Raw genomic sequence first — 23,452 nt, 5'->3', positions numbered from 1 at the left:
TGTCACCATGGCAGCAGTTGCCAGGGGCTCCCATGGTTGCTAAGATCTGGAGGTGGGAGGATACCAGGCCCTGTTGCTAGTAGAAACAGAATCCTGGAGGCAAGGAAGACTACCCCCACAGCTGCCAGCTCTATGCAGTGACAGCATGGGCTCTTGGGCTGCCCCTTTCCCCAAACTGAACCTATGATTTGTATGTGCAGTGTGATGTGTGAGGAGGCTTTAATATGAAGCTGGGACTGAGGAGAAAGGGGGAGCTGCATCACCACTTTTAAAGCCAGCAACTCCTGAGAAACTAGAGGCTGCCTTATTTAGTTTCTCATCTCCCCTACTGGTCCCCTGGGTGGCATTCATGGCCGAATTCTCCAGTGACTGGCTACTCATCACGTGATGTTTCACCTAGGCATACTAATGCTGCTTTGAATGCAGACTGACTCCTTCCTATGGTCAGAGTCTTAGCATCTCTTTTGATACATGCTTCGTGCTGACATATGAACAAAGGATTGGTCCCACACTGAGTCCCAACTTTGGCATTTGCTTGAGACACTGACTCTAGTTTTAATCTTGGCCAAAGGGATCCCTTGAATCCAGCCTCAGCCTCAGCCTCAGCTTACTTCCTAGACACAGTTAAGCCTTAATTTTAACGCTAGACACGTGAACTCATTGTGATTTTCACTTGTCTTTTTCACTGACAGAGCACTGACCAGTGATTTAACTCCCTGGTACTTGCGGGCATCTTCTTGAGCTTCTAAGACGAAAGTGATCAGTACCCTTGGGATTTCAAAGAGTAATTTCTCACGTTAGGATGAGATGGCAGTTCTAGGGATGGCCAGCAGAGGGCGGGTAGCATGAGATTCTCAAGGCAAGCTTCCAAGAGCATACCAGTGAACTAAGGAAATTTTCATGTTTTGAGACCTAAACTTTAAAGTTATGTGACTGCTTGAGCCTACATATCTATCTTCAGATCATCTAGGATAAGGGCTGGGAAGGTACAAGAAGGTGCTTAATGTGGACTGGCCCCTCAGGTGTCAAGAGGATTCAGTACCTTATCAGGTATCACACTCTGAGACTCAGCACTTTGTCGCATGTTTTGATGGCTTCACTGCCCTCCCTGGTGTTCAGTCATCCTGTGGTTCTGTTGAGAAGAACTGTATTTTCTCGACGTTCACCTGTCATCTAGGCTCTGTCCTTGAGTCGCCTCCAGCTTTATCGGTCCCATTGTCAAGTATCAGCTATCTGCACTGCTCATGTTCACCCTCTCCAGGATTCAGGTCTTCCCGGGCTTTTCGTCTGCCTTGTTTGATTCCAGCCATTCAAGGCTTTCAGTCTGTGCTTGTTTCGGGAGCGCTGGACATGAACAAGGCTTGAACAAGATGGCTTGCCTCCCTTCCCTGACTAGACTTCTTTCCATGTAGCCTTAGGTTGCATTGATTTTTTTTTTCCTTTTTGGTAGTTAACTCATGTAGATCACTCATACCAAGTTAAAATCATAAGCTCTTTTTTTGCCCCTGAGCTGCTGATTCATCTCTGGTCTATTATGATTTTGAAAAAAAAACTTGAAATAAGTTAAATAAAAACATTTTGATGATACTTTCTGAATTTGAGGGCAATCTTTGAACCTGGAAATCTCTGCATTTGATGTTTACTTAAAGTGAGAACAAGGACGGACAGTCTCCAGCTGGCTGCGACTTCAGCACTGTGGACAGAGACCACTGGCGGTACCTACAGCTGTGCCTGGGACTGCAGGGGGGTGGAAGATGTGGGCCTCAGAGGGAACACGGGCCTCAGAGGGAACCAGCATCCAGCTGCTCGGCGCCTCTCCTCACCAACCTCATTCTGCTTTTTCTATCAGCTCAGAAGGCAGACGTGACAGGGACGGTTCTTTAGCTTTTTTTACAGACAGGGAAATAGGTTCGCCACATCAGACCCAAGGAACCCCTGGAAAAAGTGGAGTTGGGGAGAGCACTGGGTTTAACTTGATGTCTAGAGAATTGAGTAGCACTGTTTCTCTTTGAGAAATGACCTACTCGGGAGACAGAGGGAACGTACAGAGCAGGAGAGGTGGAAGTTTGTGTGGAGGTGGGGTTTCAGCAAGCCCTGGGAGCAAGTGGCAGCTGGTGAGTCATGGTTCTAGCAGGGATTAAACCTCCAGCACGGACTGCTGAATGGAGGGAAGGGAAACTTGGTTGTTCACAGAGATACAGAATTTTAATATTTAAAAATTGCTTATTTTGTGTGTGCATGCATGCCTTGACATGTGGAGGTCAGAGGGCAGCTACCGGGAGTTGGTTCTCTCCATTGGCAATGGGAACTGAACTCAGGTCCTCAGGCTGGTCAGCAGTGCCTTCGTTCTCTGAAGCAATCTTACCAGCCAAAGATTTAGTTTTTATGCCTTTTGCTACCCTGATGCTCAGCTTCCCTGAGTCTGGAGATTAGAAGGAACTCCTGTGATGTCATCAAACTTCCAGAGTCGGGCGGACACTCCCTGCCCTATGGGAACACCCTGGAGGGGGGAGGTATGGAAGCAGGATGAGTGGACGAGTTGTGCAGGTGGTGAAACTTCTTCCATGCGGCTACAAGCCCTGTTCCCTGTTCGGGTCTATTCTGAGGAGTGGAGGCGGGAGGTGCTAGATTACCTTGCAATAGGTCCCTTGAAGTGCTTTGACAGGCAATGTGCACGCACGCATGTACACACGTTGCTAAGAATATGGCCACTGAAGGAAGGCTACAGTGTCCCATTTTATACTCAGGCCAGGAATTGGTCAGTGATGGGAAATGACAGAGAAATGGGAGGATCCCAAACAACAGGAAGCAAGCAGCAGAAGCATCATCACAATCTCTTTATTATGGTTTCTGCAGTGCCCAGCCTGTGGGAGCTCCTGCCTGGAGTACTGTGAAGGCTGAGTCACAGCAAGGAGCATGCAGCTGTAGATAGGAAGACAGGGCTTGGGGTTGGTCCCTTCTGGTTACTGTCAAGTTACCTTCAGCAGAAAAGTACATGAGGAACCAGAGGGCCTTGGATCCTCAGTTACTTAAGGGCTCTCAGAGCCTCCCTCCCAGCCTGTTTGGCTGGAAACAGACCACGATATCCCTTAAGGGTCGGAGGCTAAATTTGAAGGCCTTTACTGATTATAGATGTGGAGAGGACTGGAATTAGGCTTCTTAATCATTGGTCTAGGTAAGACCTGACCCTCTTCTCCATGCTCTGGGCTATTGGGGCATGCAGTCCAAAGGGGGAACAGCTTTTATTTAGTGTTGGTCTAGTGGGAATCCTGTAACCTATCGTTTCCTTTTCAAGGTTGCCAAAAATAGTGGCAAAAAGCAAGCAACACCAGGAGGAATGCTCGGCTCCACCATATTCCAGGGCTGAGCTGTGGGAACAGGCCACACACTGATCATGCCCACTTAAGATCTCCATTGTCTGGGCTATAGCCAGGACCAAGGGAGACACAGTGAGCAAAGTAAACCCAAGTGGCAAGGAGAAGGTGGTGATTTGACTCCACTGGAAATGGCAGGTTAAAAGGTTACATGTTACAGGTACTGCTAGGGTGTTCTGCAATTCTGGCATCAAGGTTGTTTAGCCTTTTAGTGCCAAGTACAGAATGGTCATGTGCCACAGTGACATTTCAACCAACAACAGATGGCATGTACAATGGTGGTCCCATAAGTTATACTGCCTAGTAATGTGGTAGCTGTCTTGGTTTGTGTAAGAGCACTCTTTGATGCTTGCACTGAGAAGTTGCCTAATGACACCGTTCTCAGAATGGAATTGCAGAATGGAATCAGGCTTCTTAAGCACAGGTCCAGACAAGAACTGACCTTATTCTCCATTCTCTGGGCCACGAATAACCCTATATACTCGTGTTCTCTCTATGCACATATGCAGCGCATGACTGCATCTGTCTTTATTCTGCTGGTTAGAAGGAGACGTGGAATACCAACACCAGAGCCTGTTGCCAGTTCAGAACCTTGAGGCTCTTGGGTAGTCATGGCTGGATGGCCCCTGCTAGACAGTTTCTGCGGAGCCTTTCTCGTAGCCTGAGTGCTTTCCGCACAGCTGGGAGCTATGATGCATGCAGTAAGTGTTGTGCTTTGGGCTAAGGCATGGGACAGCCTTGGTATTCACTTCCCTGTCAAGTGCCCTCTTTCCAGGCAGTTGAATTCTGTGCTTTCTGTTTTGGTGATAGAAATGGGGGGAACTCCAAGACTTGGCCACTTAAAACAAGGTCCAGGTGACCTCCCGTAGGGAGCACTATGGCCAGAAAGGCAAGTGTCTACCCTGCCAGCCCACTGCTTAGGCTGGGGGTAGAAAGAGGCAATGTAGTCATGGCTTCTGCTGCAGCTGTCCTCAAAGGAAGAGCACTTGAGCTGGGTTAGTACCTGGGGATGAGGAAACGGCTCCCTCCCTGGGATACCATAGGGGCCACTGTCCAAATGTTTTTCGGGGGAAGGGTGGCCTCAGGTGAGGAGGCCAAGGAACAGACCTGGAGAGGTTGTGCAGAGCTAAGCCACTCTCAGGAACCCTGACCCTGCAGTCTGCTGTGTCGTCGCGAAGCCCCTTCACTTAGTTCTGAATATAAGGAGGAGAATGGCTGGAGGAAAACCAAGCTTGGGGCAGGCGGTCTTCAGAGAAGCATATGTGTAACCTGAGCCTCCCTTGGTTGGAGCTCAGGATGGGTGCTGTTTGGGAAAAGCATTGATCTTAATTGTTGGCAGCCATGACAGAAAAGACAGAAACATTTTCTCATACCCTCATCAGAGCCAGACATTAATTTTTGCACTTGGCAGAATTTCAGACAGTCACAGTGATAGAAAGGCTTGAAAAGGGATGAGTCTTGCTAGGTGATGAGAGTGTACCTCTGTACATACTGCAGGGACTCCAGGGAGGCCATTCAGAGAGGGACTATGGACAGTGGGGTTGGGGAGGGCTTCTGTAACAACTGTCTAGGGAGCCATGGACCCTCCCTTTGGTACAACACTACATGCTTATGGGGAAGAGGCCGGCTGTCCTGTCTGTCTTTCTGCTTCTCAGCATTGTTGTGGATTGGGACCTCCATTCTTTGCTGGGGGGAGAGTCCCTTGGGCCCTCTGCATCAGGCCCCCACCATGGAAAACCACTGTCCTGGATAGGGAGGTGATCTCAAACAGGCCTGGTTCTACTGTGGATGAACTGTGGGGCTGGCTCTGCAAGTCTTGGGACCCAACCAGTCTGATGTGGCCTGTGGTCTTCTGCCATTCAACTGCAGGAGCAAGAAACTCAAAACAAACGAACAACAAACCCCCTTGCAGCTTCAAAGTGGCAAGGATCATCTTGATCTGCAAAGGACCATGGAGCCAGAGGGACTCCCAGTACCCACGGCTGGGGAGTGGCAGGAAAGTGCTGTTCAATTCCCAAAGCCCAGAGACTATCTCTGTTCAAAACGGCTTGTGAGGTTCAGCAGTTCACAGTCACAGGGGTAGATGGTGACTCACCAGGAGAGTGAGCAAGAGACCTTGTATTTAATATGCTTTAATCTTCTCAATGGAAAACCCCAGGCCTGGCTGCTACAGACACAGTCCTTGAGCCTAGGAGCTTTGTGCTTTTTTCTTTTTTCTTTTTGATTAGATCAAATAATGGGCCCTCTTACTGATCAGTCTTGGGAACGTGGCTGAGTAGTTTTTGCTGTTGTTTCTGAGACCAAGTCTCACTTGTGTAGCTTACTATTTAGAACAAACTGGCCTTCAACTCATAGAGATCCACCTGCCTCTGTTCCCCTGAGTGCTGGGATTAAGGGTGTGTGCTAAAAACTACCATGCCCAGCCTTAAGTAGTAGTTTTTAAAAGCTGTGGGTTTCAAAATGAACCCACATGTATCTCCCATCTGCGTCATCTCAGTCCTAGATAACCTGTCTCCAGCAGTTCACCACCCTGCTTCTCGGTCAGGCACTTCCTACAGAAAGAGGCCGCCCAGGGCTCTAGGCAGAAGGCCCGGGCTGCAGACCCCACTTCATCTGAGCATCTCAACACTGAGTGATATGCCTCTTCTTCTTCTGTGATCATTCACTCCAGTACGAGTGCTTTGAGCAGTGGAGACAATGCAAGCTTCTGCATGACTTGGCTCAACTGTCTCTTGAAGAAGCCCTCGTTGTCCGAACTGGCCATACCTAAGTCATCCGGTTGAAAATAGAAATCCAGAACCTGGACCCCTAGGTCTAAGGGCTGACCCACACCATTGATTTGAGAGCTTCAGAACCGTCAGGTAATGGGGTTTGGCAAAGCTTGCGGGCCACGTTTGGTGCATTCATGGCACTCTGCTTGTCCACAAAGCCTCTCAGGCTAGCTCCAGCTCCTGGCACGGAGGGGAAGACATGAACAAGCAGCAGGGAGAAGCAGCCGCTGAGGCTACATCTCCGTTTTGGGGAGAAGGACAAGCTTTCCCCCTTAGGACGCCGACTAGGACTTGACAGTTGAGATACCGGTCTTCTGAGTCTTCTGCGTCTCCTTTTCTGTCTCAGCAAGACTGCCGAGGGGTTCTGAGGACCTCCTTCAGGCTATGTTCGAGGCTGGCTTGCCCTCTGTATAAAGCCACGTTTCTATGGCTGTGGTGGAGTTGGGCTGGGAAGCAGGAAAAACCTGCTTTTCTCTTCTCTCCCATGAGATGTGTCCTCACCGACCTCCGTAGCGGCCAGGTTGAAGCACCTCCCACAGAGGGTCGTCATTCCTGCCAGTGTATCCATTCCACTCGGGTCCCTAGAGCTTCGGACCGCGCGATACCATTCAACAAACAGGGGCCACGAGTCTCACCTTGACTTCCCTGGTCTGCTAAGGGCTTGTGAAGTTGGAGGACCTGGTTGAAAGAGAATTCTGGGTCTCTGGGAGAGGCTGTCTCCACTTTTTTCCAGTCAGAAATCCACAAGCTAGTTTCCTTTTCTGTCACGAGGAATTAGAATTTAAACACAAACTTCAGGGATGATTTTTAACGGTTCTCCCGCCACGACACACCTGAGGGACACACAGACACTTACGAGCATCAGTGGCTCATCACGGAAGGGGGTTTCAATGTGGGCAGGGGGCCTCTCGGCATCTCCTGGAGGGGAAGCGAGGCTGATCTGCCCCTTTCTTTCTACTGGAAATCAGGACTGGCCAATAGAAAGAGTGAGAAGAGACCATCTCATCTACACCAGGGGTTTCACAAAGGGATTTTGGTCCTTTTTCATCGAAAAAAGAACCAGGAGTCTGAAGGCATGGATATCTAGGCATGTATGTGGCTGTATGTGCATGTGCACACATGTATGCATGAGGTGGCAGGTAGTTTCACGATGTGAGGGCAGGAGGCGGTCCAGGAGCGGGTGACGGACGCCACAGCGCTCAGGGCTTCTCGGTGTGGCAATACACACACCGCCTCTGTTGTGAGGGGAACGGTGGCTTCGGTGCCGTAAAACTTAATGACAAATTAAGATGTTGGCAGTGCCCCATTCCTGTGAGTCTCAGCGCCAGAGGTGAGTGGAAGGAAAGAGAAAGGAGAGGAGGAGAGGATGCCACCGTCCCAGAACTGAGCTGCTCCGCCCCACACTATCCTGGGGGTTTCAGGTGAATCGCTCCACTGTTGGGACGAGCAGCCAAGATGTAGATGACGTTCTCTCTTAGGAAGGTGGGCCAGTCCACAGATCTGCAGAGGGAGAGAACAGGTTTGCCAGGCTGGGTACAGAGCCCGAAGGCCCCCTAACACCCAATCCCAGTGGCAGGCTGCCCTGGGCTGGATGAAACTCAGGGAAGCTTGCCTCATGACTAACAAGGTTAGGGTGGGCTATGGGACAAAGCTAACAGATCAGCCGTCTGGCCCTAGAGACCTGGGGTCAAATGTGTCCTCTGGGGCCTGGTTTTCAGGATGGGCTCTCGCTCTTCCGGGGTGGAGGTGGCAATGCCTTCTTTTACTTATAAGGGGTGTTGTGGCAGTGGGGCTTTCTACAGCAGAGGAGGGTCGGGTCGGCTCACCTGGACTCCTGCTCTCCAGGCAGCGGGGCCTTATGTTCACTCTTGCTACTGCTGCTGGCCGGGCTGCTGTCTGCTATGGGACCCACATGGCTGATGCTGCCAGACGCAGGGACATACGGTCAGGAGCGGGACAACAGAAGGCTCTGACCCTTCCCTCCCAAACTCCGGTGAAGCCTAGACATGGACCCAGACACGCCCGTCCAGGCTTTCCGGCACGGGGGCAGCACAGGGTTCAGGACCGAGGCTGCCTCACAGGCTGCCGGCAGGACCGCGTCCTCTACCTAGTTCCCAGGGCGATCTTCTGCCCATAGGAGGAGAAAGAAGGGCATGCATGCCACAGCAAGCCCTCCGGGTGGAAAAAGGAAGAGGGGCAGGACTGGGGAGAAGCAGACCTGACGCTGCAGGAAGCAGCCTCTGCAAGGCGTTTACAGAACCAAGAGTGCCGGGCGCGGTGGCACTCTGCCTCACTGATGGCGCTCCCGCTGCCCCGGGCCAGGAAGGTGGCTCGGGCTCGTTCCCGCTCCTTGACGGTAAGAAGCCTCAGTAGAGAGTTCTGGGGAAGAAGAGATACGTTAGGGCCTCGAAGGTGAAAACATCTTGAAGACTACAGAGAGCCACGCTTCCATGGCCTAACCTTTACTGTCCCTCTTCACGCCCCCCAGAGCCTTTTTGATAGCCTGACATTTTTCGGGGAGTCCAGTGAAAGCCGATCTTCTCCAGCAGTCTCCTCAGCCCTGGTCACTGGCCATCTCTCACTGGATGGACCCGGAACCCTTTCTGATCCACGCTCTCGTTTGGACAGTTGCCAATGCTCCCCTAACGTGCCCAGCATGCATCCGAGGCCTCTGTCAGCCGTGGACATTCATTACCGCTACTCCTCACCTGGGGACGCAGCTGCTGCAGCAGCAGGAGAGATTCGTGGGACAAGAAGTCGGACCACTCTACGTGGCCTCGATGTTCGGGGTCCAAGGCCGCGAACTGGCGGGCTGCTTGCTCCTCCTGCTCATCACTCAGGGCCCTGCTGCTCTCCCCCCGCTTCGCTGCCTGGTGGCGGTAGCGCACGAAGTCCTCCAGCGTCAGGGAGCAATCTGTGGAGGCACCCTTGCTGGCTATGCCCGCCCTTCCTCCACCCTTCCTCAGCCTTGGACGCCTTCGCTCTCCTCTAAGGCACGCTCGGTGCCCCCACCGTCCCAGTTCTTGTCCAGTTATGCCTCCCATAGCCAGGAGAGCTCAGGGGAGCTGTGGTGGAAGTGGGTGCCTCTGACGGCCACAACTCAGGAACAAGGACTCATTCACCCCTACTCCCCAAACCCCCCAATCCTCTTCTCACCCTCTGTTCATCCCAGAAAGGAGGAAAGGGAGTGTTTCTGGCCCCTCCTTCTCGGCAGCACCTGCCGGCCTTACCAGGGATGACTTTACACCGTTGGAAGGTCTCTGTGAGGCTGTACATCTCCTCCTCGGTGAGCAGCAGGTTAAGGTTGTCCTGAGAGAAAGGAAAGGCGGGGTTAGTGACCACACGGGCCACTGACACATGGAAGCCAAGGGTCAAGAAGGATGGAAATGCCTCCACCCAGAGAGATGGCAGAATCACCTGGTCCCAGCCCCTATTCACAGTCAAGGAGACTAAGGCCCCAGAAAGAGGAAGATTTGCTCTGGGCTGTCTGAATTTGGGGAAGAATCCTCCCTGGAATCCAGATATCCTGACCCTGGCTGAGTCCCTTTAGTAAAATACTGGCTTTCAGTTACCCCACGAGCAAATGGGGGGATGTCACAGAAGCATCTCATGCAGCTGCTGCAGGACGTAAAGGGACCACGAGTGCTCGGTGCCGTTGGTCGCGCCATCACACGCTCAGCATGTATTTATTTTATAAGCACTTGCTGTGCTTAAAGCACATTTTAGTTAAAAAAAAAAAATTAGCCCTGCTTCTAGTGGGTTGTGCAGCTTTAAATGGTTCTAGAACGGTTTTGAAATGTTCCTGAACAAAATGAATTTTTATGATGTCATAGAAGTTTTAATTACTAGGAAGCACTGAGATCTTATTGTGTTAGCATTACTATGCAGTCTTTTTTTTTTTTTTTTTGGTTTGGTTTGGTTTGGTTTTTTGAGACAGGGTTTCTCTGTGTAGCTTTGGAGCCTGTCCTGGAACTTGCTCTGTAGACCAGGCTGACTTCAAACTCACAGAGATCGTCTGCCTCTGCCTCCCGAGTGCTGGATGAGATTAAAGGTGTGTGCCACTATTGCCCGGCTTACTATGCAGTCTTTAAACTACTGAAAGTTCTTTGTAGGGTGGTTGTGGCATAATCCTTTAATCCCAGCACCTGGGAGGCAGAAGCAGGCGGGTCTCCCTGAGTCTGAGGTCATCTTGGCCTACAGAGTTTTCAGGACAACCAGGGCTACACAGAGGAACGTTGTCTTGAAAAACCAAATAAATAAATAATAAGTAAATAAAAATTAAAAGAATTAGAGAATGAAAGTTCATTTTAATAGTTGGCTAAGTTTCCTCCTAAAATTCTAGCCAGGAGCGGATGCAGATATCTCCTGAGTATTCATCTGTAAGTTTCACAAAATCCAACGATCCTTTCAGCACACACCTACTGAGCATCTGGTGTGTGCTGGGCATAATGGTATAACGCTGTGATATCCAGTGTGGCTGCTGTGTGTGAATGCGAAGGGTTCAAGGAGAAATAAACATAGGTAAGGAACTGAGAAGCTCCTCGGATGGCCTTCACTGAGTCCCTTAGCTTAGGCCTTCATTCCAAGGACAACAGGGAGGCGCAGAGGGTGGCTGTCATCCATCTCTGACTGCTGTAGGGAAATGGTACAGAGAGCGGGTAGGTGGCTGTTGCAAAGGTACAGGTAAGAAAAATGAGTGTGTAAACGCAGACATGAGAACAGGGATGGGGAAGGAGCTGGGAGACGTCAGCAGTCCAGTCATCAGAAGCTGGTGACTTACCAGCTGGGAGGGATGAGGGCCAGGGAAGAGCTGGAATGGGAAACTGGTGAATGATATTACTATTCACAGAGACAAGGAATGGAGGAAGAGCAGGTTTAGGCAGAAAGATGAGTTCATTTGGGGCATTCTGAGCATGAACTGCTGGTGAGACATCAAGATGGAGAAGCCCCTGAGGCAGGAAATTTAAGTCTGGACACAGATATGGGAATCAGGAATGTGTAGATAGTGGGTTAGAGGATGAAGTCACTCAAAGACAGCAAATACGTGAGAAAAACGACGGAATCCTGAGGAACACAGCACCTAGACTGGAAATAAACCAAGGGTACTGAGAAAGAATGGTCAAAGGCGGCTGGAAGAGACCGGGAGTACCGGATACCAAGCAAAGACGGCGCCGCGCCGTAAGAGGTGAATTAACAGTGGTAATATACATGTGGCGGGATTTTTATTATTTGTGAATCTCTAGTTTCCACATATTGTATAAATTCTATAAAATAAATGCCAAGGAAAGAGAAGGGAATAAGGCAGGGTTCAACACCACTCAGAAAGGCTGAGTAAGAAGGCGCCAGAGAACAGATCATTGGACTTGACAATTAGGGAGATTATTGATGACCTCAGTACAAGCCAGTTCAGCAAGGTGCTGAATGCAGAGGTCAGGCTGGAGGGGTGGAGGAGTCAGGAGGCAGGGAAGTGCTCTTAAGAAGTGTGATTGTGAATGGAAGGAAAAGAAAGGGAGGAACTGGGAGGAAGTCTTTGTAAAAAGCTGGTAGAGGTGGTGTTGGTAATGGCAGGACCCCAGCAGCGCTGGGAAGGAAGCAGAGCATTCTGGGAGACCGCAAAGAGACACATATTGACCCAGGCCCATGCTGGCAGCACACTGGCAAGCAGGGTTGCTGTAAGTGAAAGGCTGGTGGTGGTGGCAATATAGTGTATGTACGGGTCAGGGGAGAGAGAGAGGGAGGCGGGGGTGGAGAGGCCATAGAGTAGGGTCTTCTGTGGTGTATTCTAGAGGGGAGGTATTCAGCAGCTGGAAATAGCTTCCAGACTTGATTTTGTGGATCAGCCATGGGTGGAGAGTCAGAAAGTAGCACATGTCTGCTTTCTGCAGGCAGAGGAGGAGGACAGTCCCCAGCTGCTCCTTACACTGAATCAGAGGGTAGTGAAGAGTCTGCAGGATAGCACAGCAGGAAGGAAAGGCCGGGATTCTGTTCCCGGATGGTGATAAATGGCTGTGAATCCAGCTTTCAATGGAAACCTTAGATTCCTTCTGCCATTAGGAGTTGGAAGGCATTTATATATAGTTGCAGAGTTACGAATCAATACAGCTTTGCTATTTAATTCACATAATGATCACTTCAGAGATGAGGAACAAAAGCTCCTAACAGGCAGTAGGTCAGGTGAGGACATCAAGACAGTGTTTTTCTGCGACAGGATCTACCTCTGTTGGATGCAGGCTCTTCAGGATGCAGGCTGCAGGGGTTCAGGTATAAGGAATGACAGCTGTAGACTTTTAGAGAACCTAGCACTTCCCTATGCAGAACTACTTTCCATCAGTTAGGCCTATTCTTCTTATGATGCTTAGCTGAGGGTGGTTTTGCTCCCCCGGAACACACTTGGCAAAGGTCTGGTGTGTTACAACTGGGCCCGGGTGCTCCTAGCACATTATTTTTTAAGTGCCATACAGTGCACCGCCCAGCAAAGAACTGATGGTCTAGCTCGAGGACCCTTGCATGCACTGTTAGAAAATCCCTTAAAGCACTGCTTAGAAACAGTCATTTTTAAGACTGGGCCTCCGGAAAGAATGCCAAGTCTTCCTACCGTCCCGCAGTCCAGACTCACACAGTAGTAGCAGCTCCAGCCTATTTCTGTATGGGCCATCTCCGTCACCTCCGCTGCACTGTCTCCTTGGAGGTAGCCCATGCGGCGCAGGCAACCGTCGTGGAAAACCCTGGTGCAGACTCTGCATGGGAAGAGGCTCTCAGCGGTCCAGACTTCACAGATATCACACATCTCATCGTTGACAACCTGGCAGGAAGGAACAGGATTTGAAGGTACAGATAGCGAGATCCTGCAGCTGCTGCATGGGGCTGGGTCTCTCTGGAGCCGCGGTTAAGGTTGTAAGAGTGTTCTTCCTGGTGGATGAAAACCAGGAAGCTCTTCTAGCTGCTTAGGGCTCTGCTACTATGTTTCGGAACAGAGATACAATTAGCACTTCACAGCAAATAATCTGTGTGAGTGATTGTCCCAAGCACTATACGACATTTAACATCCCCAGCTGTCTTGATACTTTATGACAGCAGAAGCCCCCAACCATTGTATCTTACCCCAGTTCCCCCTCCTCAGTTTCCCAAATGTCCCCTACAGGGGTTAGTACCCTCTGTGGTTGAGAGTCCACAGATGATAGGGTTAGCGCAAGATCTGTCTTGCCGCCCCATTCCGTCCCACTCAAAAGTCCAAGTCTTTTCACTATGACTAATTCAAGATATACCCAGTATTTCATTCATATGGAACATCGTTTCCCTTTGTGGTACTGGGGATGGAACACAGGGACTTGAACATGCAAGGCAAGCACTCTCTACTGAGACACATTTAAACCTGTCTTGTGGGAAAAGGACTGTTCAGAACCCAACTCCATCTTCTGGTTCAGAGTCTCACCTCAGCCACACCTAGCTTTCCCTGTCCTGTTCTTTGATCCTTATAAAGGCTAAGACAGGAGAATCCTGCCTTAACAGAACACTCACAGCCTCCCGGGGATCCAAGCAGATATCTGGAGGTTTGTCGTCATCCAGCTTCCGGGTGGGTCGGATGAAGGCAGGGGGTGTGAATCGACTGGTTCTGTCAAACTCCTCAGGCTCAATTCCACGCCCATCTCGGAGCCGCTCCCAGGCTGCACGGTTGATACTGCTCTCTTCCTGGACCACGGGGCCACTTGTCTCTGCTTCCTTTTCTTCCTGTACTTCCTGAACAGAGCCCTCCACAGTGCCGCGGCGGGACCCTGGCAGCTCACCCCCACGTCTAATGGAAGGCCTGTCCCGTAGCCCATCCTTGAAGGCTGACACAGCCAGGCTCACCTTCTGCACCTGCTCCACCGTCTGCCGCTTGGACATCAACACCCCCATGGCTCTGTGGACAAAATCAGTTTTAGCCATTCACGGAAAAGGCAGGTACTATTAAATAGTGTAGCAAGGGCACATGCTAAGAAGTCACAAGACGTTGTGTGGTTCTGCTTCCGACTGGCTGTGGTTTTGGTTTTCCCACCGGTGGACTGAGGGCTATCTGTTCAGCACACTTCACAGTGCTGCCATGAGGACAACGTAAGAGAATGAACTTGGGCGGGGGATATAGCTCCACAGTAGAGAGCTTTGTGCTGCATGCTTAAGGCCCTGGGTTTGACCTCAGCAAAACATGTACGTCTGTGTGTGTGTGCACACACACACACCATATACAAGAAAGAAGAAAAATAGTGCTTAATTAAGCAGAGAGTACTATACATATGCGGTAACTGTCTTCCATGTTACTGGAGAGCTGGTCCAGCCCAGGGCCATCAGGTCTCTGCTACTTTGAGGTGGTTGCGACTCCAGATCTCAAGTTTTTCCTCTTCCCTAGAAGGAGACCTAACACACTTCAGGTTTTCTGATTGAAAGAAAGCACCTCCAGTAAGTACTGAGCACAGTCCACCCAGGGTCTATCCCGACCGAGTGCTAGCTAATTTTCAAGCCAGAGTGAATGGATTTCTATTTTTTAAGTCTCCTGAATGAGGCAGTCGGGAAACTTTGTCACCTCCATGTATGTGGTCAAGATCACTAACATCCCCCGGTCCCCTGTTGTGGGTCTCTCACTCACAGACAATGGGCCTATTCAAGGTAGGTACCTGCTGCTCTTCTAGGACTTTATGAATGTTACACTCACATTTTCACCTTCACTTTTATACTCTTCAATAAGAGCCATAACTTCTCACAAGTTAAAAGGAATATTACCCCCGTCCTCTGCGCGACCACAGTACAGTGGGGCAAGGTAAGGATAAGACCCAGCACACCGCAAAGCTGGTCTACTCCTTCCTACTCTTAGGAGCCTCACTGGAAGATGGCCGAGGAATGCTTGTTCTAAGCAGAGCAACAGTCCATCTTACCTCGCCCTCAGCACACTCTAATCAAGGCTGACTGAACAAGTTCAAGGCACTATGCACTCATCATAGGAAATGGAGATGGAACAGCACCACATCACCCAAGCTTCTAAACATCAGATTCCAAAGAAGCAACCAGACCTGGATAAACAGACGTCCCCTATCCATACAATGGGATAGCCTTCTCTCACAAAAAAGTGTTGGCATACACTAAACATGGATGTGCCTTGAAAGGAGATATTTATGGGAAAGCAGAGGTTCTGTGATTCCGTTTATGTGAAATGTCCAGTAAATTTAGGGAAATAAAATAGGTTGGTACTTCCCTAAGTCTGCACAGAAGTTGTGGGTGGGTGTGGCTGCTAATGGGCATGGCCTTATTTGGGGGGCAACAAAAACATTCTAATGTTAGAGTGTGGTGATGATTGCATAGCTGTGCATACGCTAAAAATAATTTAGTGCCATACTTTAAATGAGTAAATTTTATGGTACAAACTATATAGCCATCTGGCTATTTTTAAGGTTCAAAAATGTGTGAGACCACACTATCAGGACACAGGGGACCTTAGGGAATGTGTGAGAAGCTATCTTCAGTTTATTTGGGGGAAAGGTGGCCATGGGTAAAAGGCAAGGCAGAGACAGTTAAAGACTACTATACTAGTCTGGGTAGAGGCTGAAGGCTTGAACTGAAGTAAGAGCAGGTATGACACTGAGTGCATTTGTCGCCATGGAAACAGAATTAGGGAATTTTAGGAATAAACTGGTAACTAATTGGCTGAAGGACAAAATGGTAGATGGCAATTTTAAAAAGATTAGAAGACTAGAAGTCCTGCCAGAGAGCTGGGAATACGTTATAGGAATCACTGGATTCTGATGCTGGGTTAAGGGATCCTGGGACACTCGGGAACATCTGGAACAGCACGGATGTTTTCAGGGGCTTTCTACAGCTGTCAGGATCAAATCCCTCAAAACTGTGCTTTTGCTATGGCGTATGAGGCACCATACATTCGGACTTCCCTTCTCTTCTCTGTGTTCCAAGCTCTACTAGCCCTGCTGTAGCCTTTATTTGACATGCTTTTATTTGACATTACTGCCCCCTCTTCCCGGCTTGCTCAAGTATCGTTTCTTTGGGGAAGTCACCGCAGACTCCAGACTGGAGTGCTCCCAGAACCATGCTCTTCGTTCTGGAGCACTTGCTCTCCTCATCACATGTTCAATGGGGTGATCATCTGATCGACACCAGCTTCCTCTGACTATTTCACCGTGCGCAACGCCTACCTCCACCCTCGTGAGCTATCTAGACCAAAACAGATGTTAAGAAACATTTTCAAAGCCAGGCACAGTGGCTCAGGCCTGTGATCCTGGTACTCTGGGGGCTGAAGCAAGATGACCGCTGAGTTCAGGGCCAGCCTGGGCTCCGGAGGAAGACACTGTCTCAAACAAAACCAAGCCAAAGGCTGGGGAGGCAGCTCGTCTGTAACATGCTGCACACGGGGACCAGAGCTAGATTCCCAGATACACAGAAAAAGGCAGGTGCGATGGTGTGCATGCGATCCCAGCACGGGACACTGGAGACGATCTGATGGCAGCAGATCTAGCCTAGTCCACAAATCCCAGTCCAAGTGAGAGGCACTGTCTCAAAAAACAGGGTGGATGGCTCCTAAGGATAACACTCAAAGTTGGCCTCTGGCCTCCACATGCGTATACACGCACACTACACACACCTCAATACATGCAAACACACACACACCCCTCATACATGCGCGCGTGCGCACGCGCGCACGCACACACACCTCTGTACACGCACACACACATACACAAACACACACACACCCCTCTATACATGCATACACACACATACACACATACATACACACACCTCTGTACACGCACACACACAAAACAAAAACAAAAACAAAAAACCCAAGCCAAATCTTTTCAGTTAATTGTCAAGAAGCCTTGTTTTTGGGGGGGTTGGGGATGGTTTGAGACAGGGTTTTTCTGTGTAGTTTTGGTGCCTGTCCTGGATCTCACTCTGTAGACCAGGCTGGCCTCGAACTCACAGAGATCCACCTGGCTCTGCCTCCCGAGTGCTGGGATCAAAGGTGTGTGCCACCACCGCCCGGCTGAAGTCTTACTTTTCTAAATAAAACCTTACTATGTACCATGTCTTGTGACAGCCACATAATCTTTCCAGAAATATTTATCGCTTGTATGCACCACAGTGGTACAAATTTCTACCCTGCAACTTACTGTTACCAAGCAAACTCATGGTTTTTGTTTTGTTTTGTTTTGTTTTGTTTTTGAGATGGGGTCTCACTATGTAGCCTTGGCTGTCCTGGAACTCACTTGTAGACCAGGATGGCCTCAAACTCACAGAGCTGCCTCCTGATTGCTGGGATTCAAGGTGTACGCCACCAGAAACCTATATTCTTGAACTATAAACTGAGAAGACCTGCCTCTTCCATGTTAGTTAGTTACAAAATTTAAAATAAAACTCAAAAGGATAAAAAGCCCTGACATATAAAATTAAAGAATGTTTACTGTGAATGAGTCTTGCAGGATGGTAGCAAAAGTTTATGGAAAAGATCTAGGACAATGATTCTCAACCTGTGGGTCATGACCCTTTCACAGGGAAGCATATCAGATATTTACATTACAACTTATAACAGTAACAAAATTATAGTTATAAATTAGCAATGAAATAATTTTATGGTTGGGGGTCACCACAACAGGAGGAACAGTATTAAAAGGTGGCAGCATTAGGAAGGTTAAGAACCACTGATCTAGAAAGTCATGTCTCAGTGGACAATAAAAGTAAATTCCTTTTTAAAAATAATTTTATTTTTATGAGTGTTTTGATCACATGTATATCTCATATCACCTGTATGCCTAGTGTCCTCAGAAGCCAGAAGAGGGCATCGGATTCCCTAAAAATGCAGTTACAAACAGTTGTGAACCATTATGTAGGTGCTTAGAATTCAGCTCAGGTCCTCTGGAAGAGCAGCAAGTGTTCTTAACCACTGAGCCGTCTCTCCAGGCCCTCAAAGTAAATTCTGATTAAAAAATACTTTCCTCCTTCCTTTTTCAAAATAAATACCAGGGGCTGGAGAGACATTTCAGCAGTTAAACCTCATGTTGCTCCCCTTTAAAGGATCCAGCTCCGTTCTCAGCACCCATGTGTGGCAGTTCACAAATGCCTCTAACTTCATCTCTAGGGGATGGGATTCCCTCTAGCCTCCACAGGCACCTGCACTTATAAGCAATACTGCTCTCCACATACAAATAAATACAAATCTAAATTTAAAAACAGATGTGTTGTTCGCAACATAAAAAGAAAAATTGATAGCACAGGACAGGGAAGACTCAAGGGTGTGAAAAACATTAAGGTGCAAGCGTGTCACTGTGGAAAGATGTTCAAAATATGCAAGTCTATTGATAATGGGCACACCACAAAGTGCTGACGGGATCTGTGGTCTCTGAATGAGAATGGCCCCCACAGGCCCATATGTCTGAGGACCTGGTTCCTAGTTGGTGGGACTGTTTGGGAAGCCTTAGGAGATGTGGGCTTGATGGAGGAGGTGTGCCACTGGGGGTGGACTCTGAGGTTTCCAAAGACTTGCCATTCCCAGTTAGCTCTCTCTGCCTTCTGCTTGTGGATCAAGATGTGAGCTCTCAGGTGCTTCTCCAACCACCTGGTGCCACGCCTTCACCCTGCCATCGTAGAGTCTAAGCCTCTGGGATCATAAGCCCAATTAAACTCTCTCTTTCACAAGAGCTTCCTTGGTCATGATATAGACCAAGGAAACAGCAATAGACAAGAAACTGAAGCAGGATCTAAGCTTTAAAGAAAGAATTATGTAGTTTTCACATTTTCTACTCTATATTTTCCAGTTTCTCTCCTACCCCGTTTCCCTGAGTTGGCAGCTAACTCCAGTTTGAGATATTTAGTTTGGACTATCTGTTAAAGCCTGTGTCTGGAGCATATATTCTTCGTCATTAGAACGTTCATGTTCTTTCACAAGCTCAAATGGTCTAATGAGGGTTGTCAGAGTTAAGGAGTGTAGAGGACAGTGTATGTTAAAGTTAGACCATGGGGTTCTAGGTGGGCCTATGACCCCAACACCGCCCAGATGCCTCATGGGGGATAGCTATGCTCTATGTTAGGCAGGAAGGCAAGTCCCAAAGATACACCAAGAGGAGGAATGCTAAATTGACACACAACCCTTCCCTGCTATTTTTCTTTTTAAAAAAGATTTATTTCTCTTTATTTTATGTGTAGGAGTGTTGTGTCTGCATGTATGTCTGTGTACTATGTATGCATTGCCCACAGAGGCCAGGAGAGGGTGTCAGATCCCCTGGAACTGGAGTTATAATCAGTTGTCAGTCACCATGTGAGTGCTAGAAGTCAAACCTGGGTCCTCTGGAAGAGATGCCAGTGTTCTTAACCACTGAGCCATCTCTCCAGTCCCCTTACTGCTATTTTCAATACAAGCAATTTTAAATTCCAGCTCCTGCTTTCCTGCAATACTTTAAGTGGGATGTTTTTTAATTTAAAAAAATTGATCAGTATTTGTCTGTTTATTTTTATTTTGCAGTGCTGGAGATGGAACACATGGCCTCAGAAAGGCAAGGTAAGTGTTCTACCACCAAGCCGTCCATACACCCAATCCTATTTTTAAGTTTTTTTTTAAATTTCAACTTAGAATAAGAAGTACATTTTATAAGGAAATACTGGGTATGCTTATGTGTTTATGAACCTGTAACTGAACCCAAAGTTTAGGAATGACTTTTTTTTAACTATATGTTATGGTTTCTGATAATTCTCATCTTATTTAATTAAAACTATGTGCTGGGTAGCCGTGGCACATGCCTTTAATCCCAGCACTTGGGAGGCAGAGGCAGACGGATCTCTGGATTCAAGGACAACCTGGTCTACAGAGCAAGTTGCAGGACAGCCAAACCAACAACCAACCAAACCAAACCAAACCACCAAACAAAACCTCAAAAGTACTCTGATAATGATTCTCTATTGTGATTTAGAATCATCAAAAATTTGTGTCTATTAACTGTACAAAAAAAATGGATTCAATTATGCTTTTTCATACATGGAATAGAATGTACTTTGAACATGTTCACTCTCTATTGCTCTTACCCATCCCTTCTCCCATCAGTAACCTCCTCTTTATAAATAATCCCCCTTCTACTTAAACATCTTTTATAAAAGTCTACATTCTGCATGTGAGAGAAAGTGTGAAGTTTTGTCTAATACTGTCTTATTTTTTTTAACTTGACGGACTCTAATTCTACTTACCTTCCTGTAAATATTTCACTCTGACAGCTGAATAAAATTCCATTGTGTATAAATGCCACATTTCACTCCCCACTCATCTGTGGATGGGCATCCAATAACTTGACTACTGTGAAGAGTGCCACAATAAACATGGGTGTGGCTGGGCATGGGAGTGCACACTTTTAATCCCAGCACTCAGGAGGCAGAGCTTGCTGATCTCTGTGAGTTCGAGGCCAGCCTGGTGTACACAGTAGCTCCAGACCAGTCAAGTCTAATAGTGAGACTCTGCCTCCAAACAAATAAAATAACAAAAGGAGTGCACCGATATAACTACTTTTTTGTTTGTTTGGTTTGAGATAGAGTCTCTGTGTAGCCTAGGCTGGTATGAAACTCACTGTATATATCTCCAAGGCTGGCCTGGATGTTGGGGTCCTCCAAGGTTGGCCTGGATATTGGGGTCCTCCTACTATAGCTTCCTGAGTTCTGGGATCACAGGCACATTTCACTATGCTTGGCTTAGTTATCTCTGGTGTATTCTGATTTTAGGTTCCTTCAGGTACATGACCTGGAAGTGGACAATATGACAGCCTTATTTTAGTCTTTTTTTTTTTTTGGAACCTCTGTGCTGTTTCCATAGGGACTGGACTAACAACCCAGTATCCATGCCAGCATCTGTTGTTTGTTTTCATGGTGACAGCTGTTCTGACCGGGGTGAGGTGAATCTCAGTGCAGTTTAGATTTGTATTTTTCTTGTGACAAAGCATGGTGAACAGTTCTTTTATGTGTCTATTTTTCATATAAATGGCTTTGAGACATTTTATTCAATTCATTCTTTATTTATTTATTTGATACAGGGTTTCTCTGTGTAATAACTTTGGCTATCTTGGAACTCATTTTGTAAACCTGGCTGGCCTCGAACTCAGGGATCCGCCTGCCTCTGCCTCCTGAGTGATGGGATGAAAGGTGTGCGCCACCACTGCCCGGCATGATTTTTTCTTTTTCTTTTTTTTTTTTTTTTAAAGATTTTTTTTTTAATTTATTTATTCATTATGTATACAGAAGAGGGCGCCAGATCTCATTACAGATGGCTGTGAGCCACCATGTGGTTGCTGGGAATTGAACTCAGGACCTCTGGAAGTGCAGTCAGTGCTCTTAACCTCTGAGCCATCTCTCCAGCCCGATTTTTTCTTTTTAACTGAAGAATTCTACTACTTTTTCTTTGGCAGTGTTGGGATTGAGGCCAGGGCTTTGCGCGTGTTACTCAGATACTCTTTTTTTTTTTTTTTTTTTTGAGACAAGGTTTCTCTATGTAGCCCTGGCTGACCTGGGACTCCAGGCTGGCCTTAACTTAGACAATATCCACCTGACTCTGCCTCCTAAATCAGAATAAAGGTGTATACCACCATGCTCTTCCAGCTTACTAAAGCATTTAAAAATCAATGGCAAGAGGGGAGAAATAATTTCAATAGGAAACTATAAAATAACTTATAGTTTGTCTATAAAAATGATAAAAATTGATTTAATTTTTGAAACACAAAGATAAGAACAATGGTACCCAAACAGTGAATCAGCTGCATTCTGGGGGTAGGGCAAGTCTCTGTCAAAAACTCCAGGCGATAAATGGGTGGGTTGAGACACACAGCAAGTATAATATACACTTGGATTTGTAACCAATAGCAGAAGCCATCCCTTTGTTTTTTTAATCAGTGTTAACAGATTGCAAACACCAGAGCGTGGCAGTATCCACGCGGCTCCTGGGGCTATAGGGAATGCACTAGCTCTACAAACAGATGGGCGGAGCCTCTTTCTTATAAGTTATGGCAGAAGATTTAGAGAACAGTAATGAGACTTTTGTGTTTATTATAAGACATGGGCTGAAACATAGTTGGAAACATACTAAAATCACTTTCCAGGACTGACTGACTGGGAGAGAAACAGTGTGTGCATTTGGCTTTTTGGCTTTTTGTGATGACATAATAAGGGTACTAAACAAGCTCCGCCAGTTGGGAGCACCATTCTACACGTGAGTGACTCATCCACAGTGTATTAGCGCCTGGACCACAGATACCTCCCAACACTGCAGCTCTGCCTCTACCCACTGCTCGATGTCAGGAAACCACTTTCTCTCTGGAAGATATCAAGATAGCTCAACTGGTCATGAAGTCACTGCAATAGTTACGGGAGTTTATTTTGGGGCAAACTTTTATGAAGCCAGAGGCTTCTATACACAATGAAAATAACCAAATATAAAAAGTAAAATGACATAATACTCTTTGCCATAGTTTCTTTGAACATAGTTTCTTTTTGCTTCAGCTGGTTCATTTTTCTAGACCACTTTATATCTCTAAGGCCAAACACGGGAAGTAGAACCATTAACAGGAAGCCATTAAGATCCAACTCCAAGCCATTTTTTGTTTGTTCATTTTTTTTTCATCATTTTGAAATGACAAGGCTATGATTTGATTATAAACTGCGAGGACACAACAGAATTAAGCCTTTTAAGATTAAGGCTGAATCTCTTAATGTTTAATGGAGAGGACTACAAAAGACACCTTGATTAAAAGCGAGTGTGTCGGAATAGCCGAGACAGGCACCTGTGGCGTTTGAGAAATTAACACAATCAGCTCTAATTCCTGGAGAAACAAGTGGCGCTGATTAGTGACGGGTAAAACGAACACCCGGTGAGAAAGCCTGATCTCTCCCGTGCTAGGAGAAAGTCCTAGGAAGACTTAAAAGGAAGTGAAAGATCCCACAAATTATCCTTAATGACTACTTCTTTGGCTGGTGGGTGGAGTCTTTTTTTTTTTTTTTTCCTTCTCCAACAAGAACGAAAAAGAGATAGGAAGATGTGGTCTCAGGTATCAAGGTGTTGTGGTATATAAGAAAATAAAAACCCTCAGGGGTAGGAGCAGATGGTGGGAGATAAGAGTGTGGGCAAGGATGGCTAGCTGACTGTGAGCAGGAAGAAGGGAAAATGCCAGAGATCGTAATCTTTCTTTCAGCAAGAGAAGGCTGTTTAGATGTATTTGTCAGGCAGAACGAATATGTGGGCAGCTCAGAATGTGTGTGCGAGACACACCCATTCTTTGCAGAGCACCTACTTAGAATGCAATGGGA

At 47.5% G+C, this 23,452-nt stretch overlaps 1 protein-coding gene across 3 annotated transcripts; it reads right to left on the bottom strand.

Annotated features, from left to right (window-relative positions):
• Positions 1–3,971: 3,971 nt before the first annotated feature.
• Positions 3,972–14,041, bottom strand: Phf24 (PHD finger protein 24). Of its 3 annotated transcripts, XM_059255731.1 has the most exons (8): positions 13,994–14,041; positions 13,664–13,882; positions 12,762–12,947; positions 9,376–9,454; positions 8,854–9,059; positions 8,364–8,524; positions 7,972–8,067; positions 3,972–7,645 (listed from the first exon to the last, which is right to left on the bottom strand). In XM_059255731.1, exons 1-8 carry the CDS (start codon positions 14,039–14,041, stop codon positions 7,549–7,551), a joined length of 1,092 nt encoding a protein of 363 aa, XP_059111714.1. In that variant the 3' UTR covers positions 3,972–7,548. The 3 variants fall into 3 exon arrangements, with proteins under 3 accessions (XP_059111714.1, XP_059111713.1, XP_059111715.1); XM_059255730.1 differs by having other exon boundaries at positions 13,664–14,041; XM_059255732.1 differs by having other exon boundaries at positions 12,762–12,882; positions 13,664–14,021.
• Between the last annotated feature and the right edge of the window lie 9,411 nt (positions 14,042–23,452).

Source organism: Peromyscus eremicus, chromosome 2 (genome assembly GCF_949786415.1).
Source record: "Peromyscus eremicus chromosome 2, PerEre_H2_v1, whole genome shotgun sequence".
Lineage (NCBI taxonomy): Eukaryota > Metazoa > Chordata > Mammalia > Rodentia > Cricetidae > Peromyscus > Peromyscus eremicus.
The sequence above is the reverse complement of the archived record's forward strand: the minus strand, read 5'-3'. Positions and strand labels throughout refer to the sequence as shown.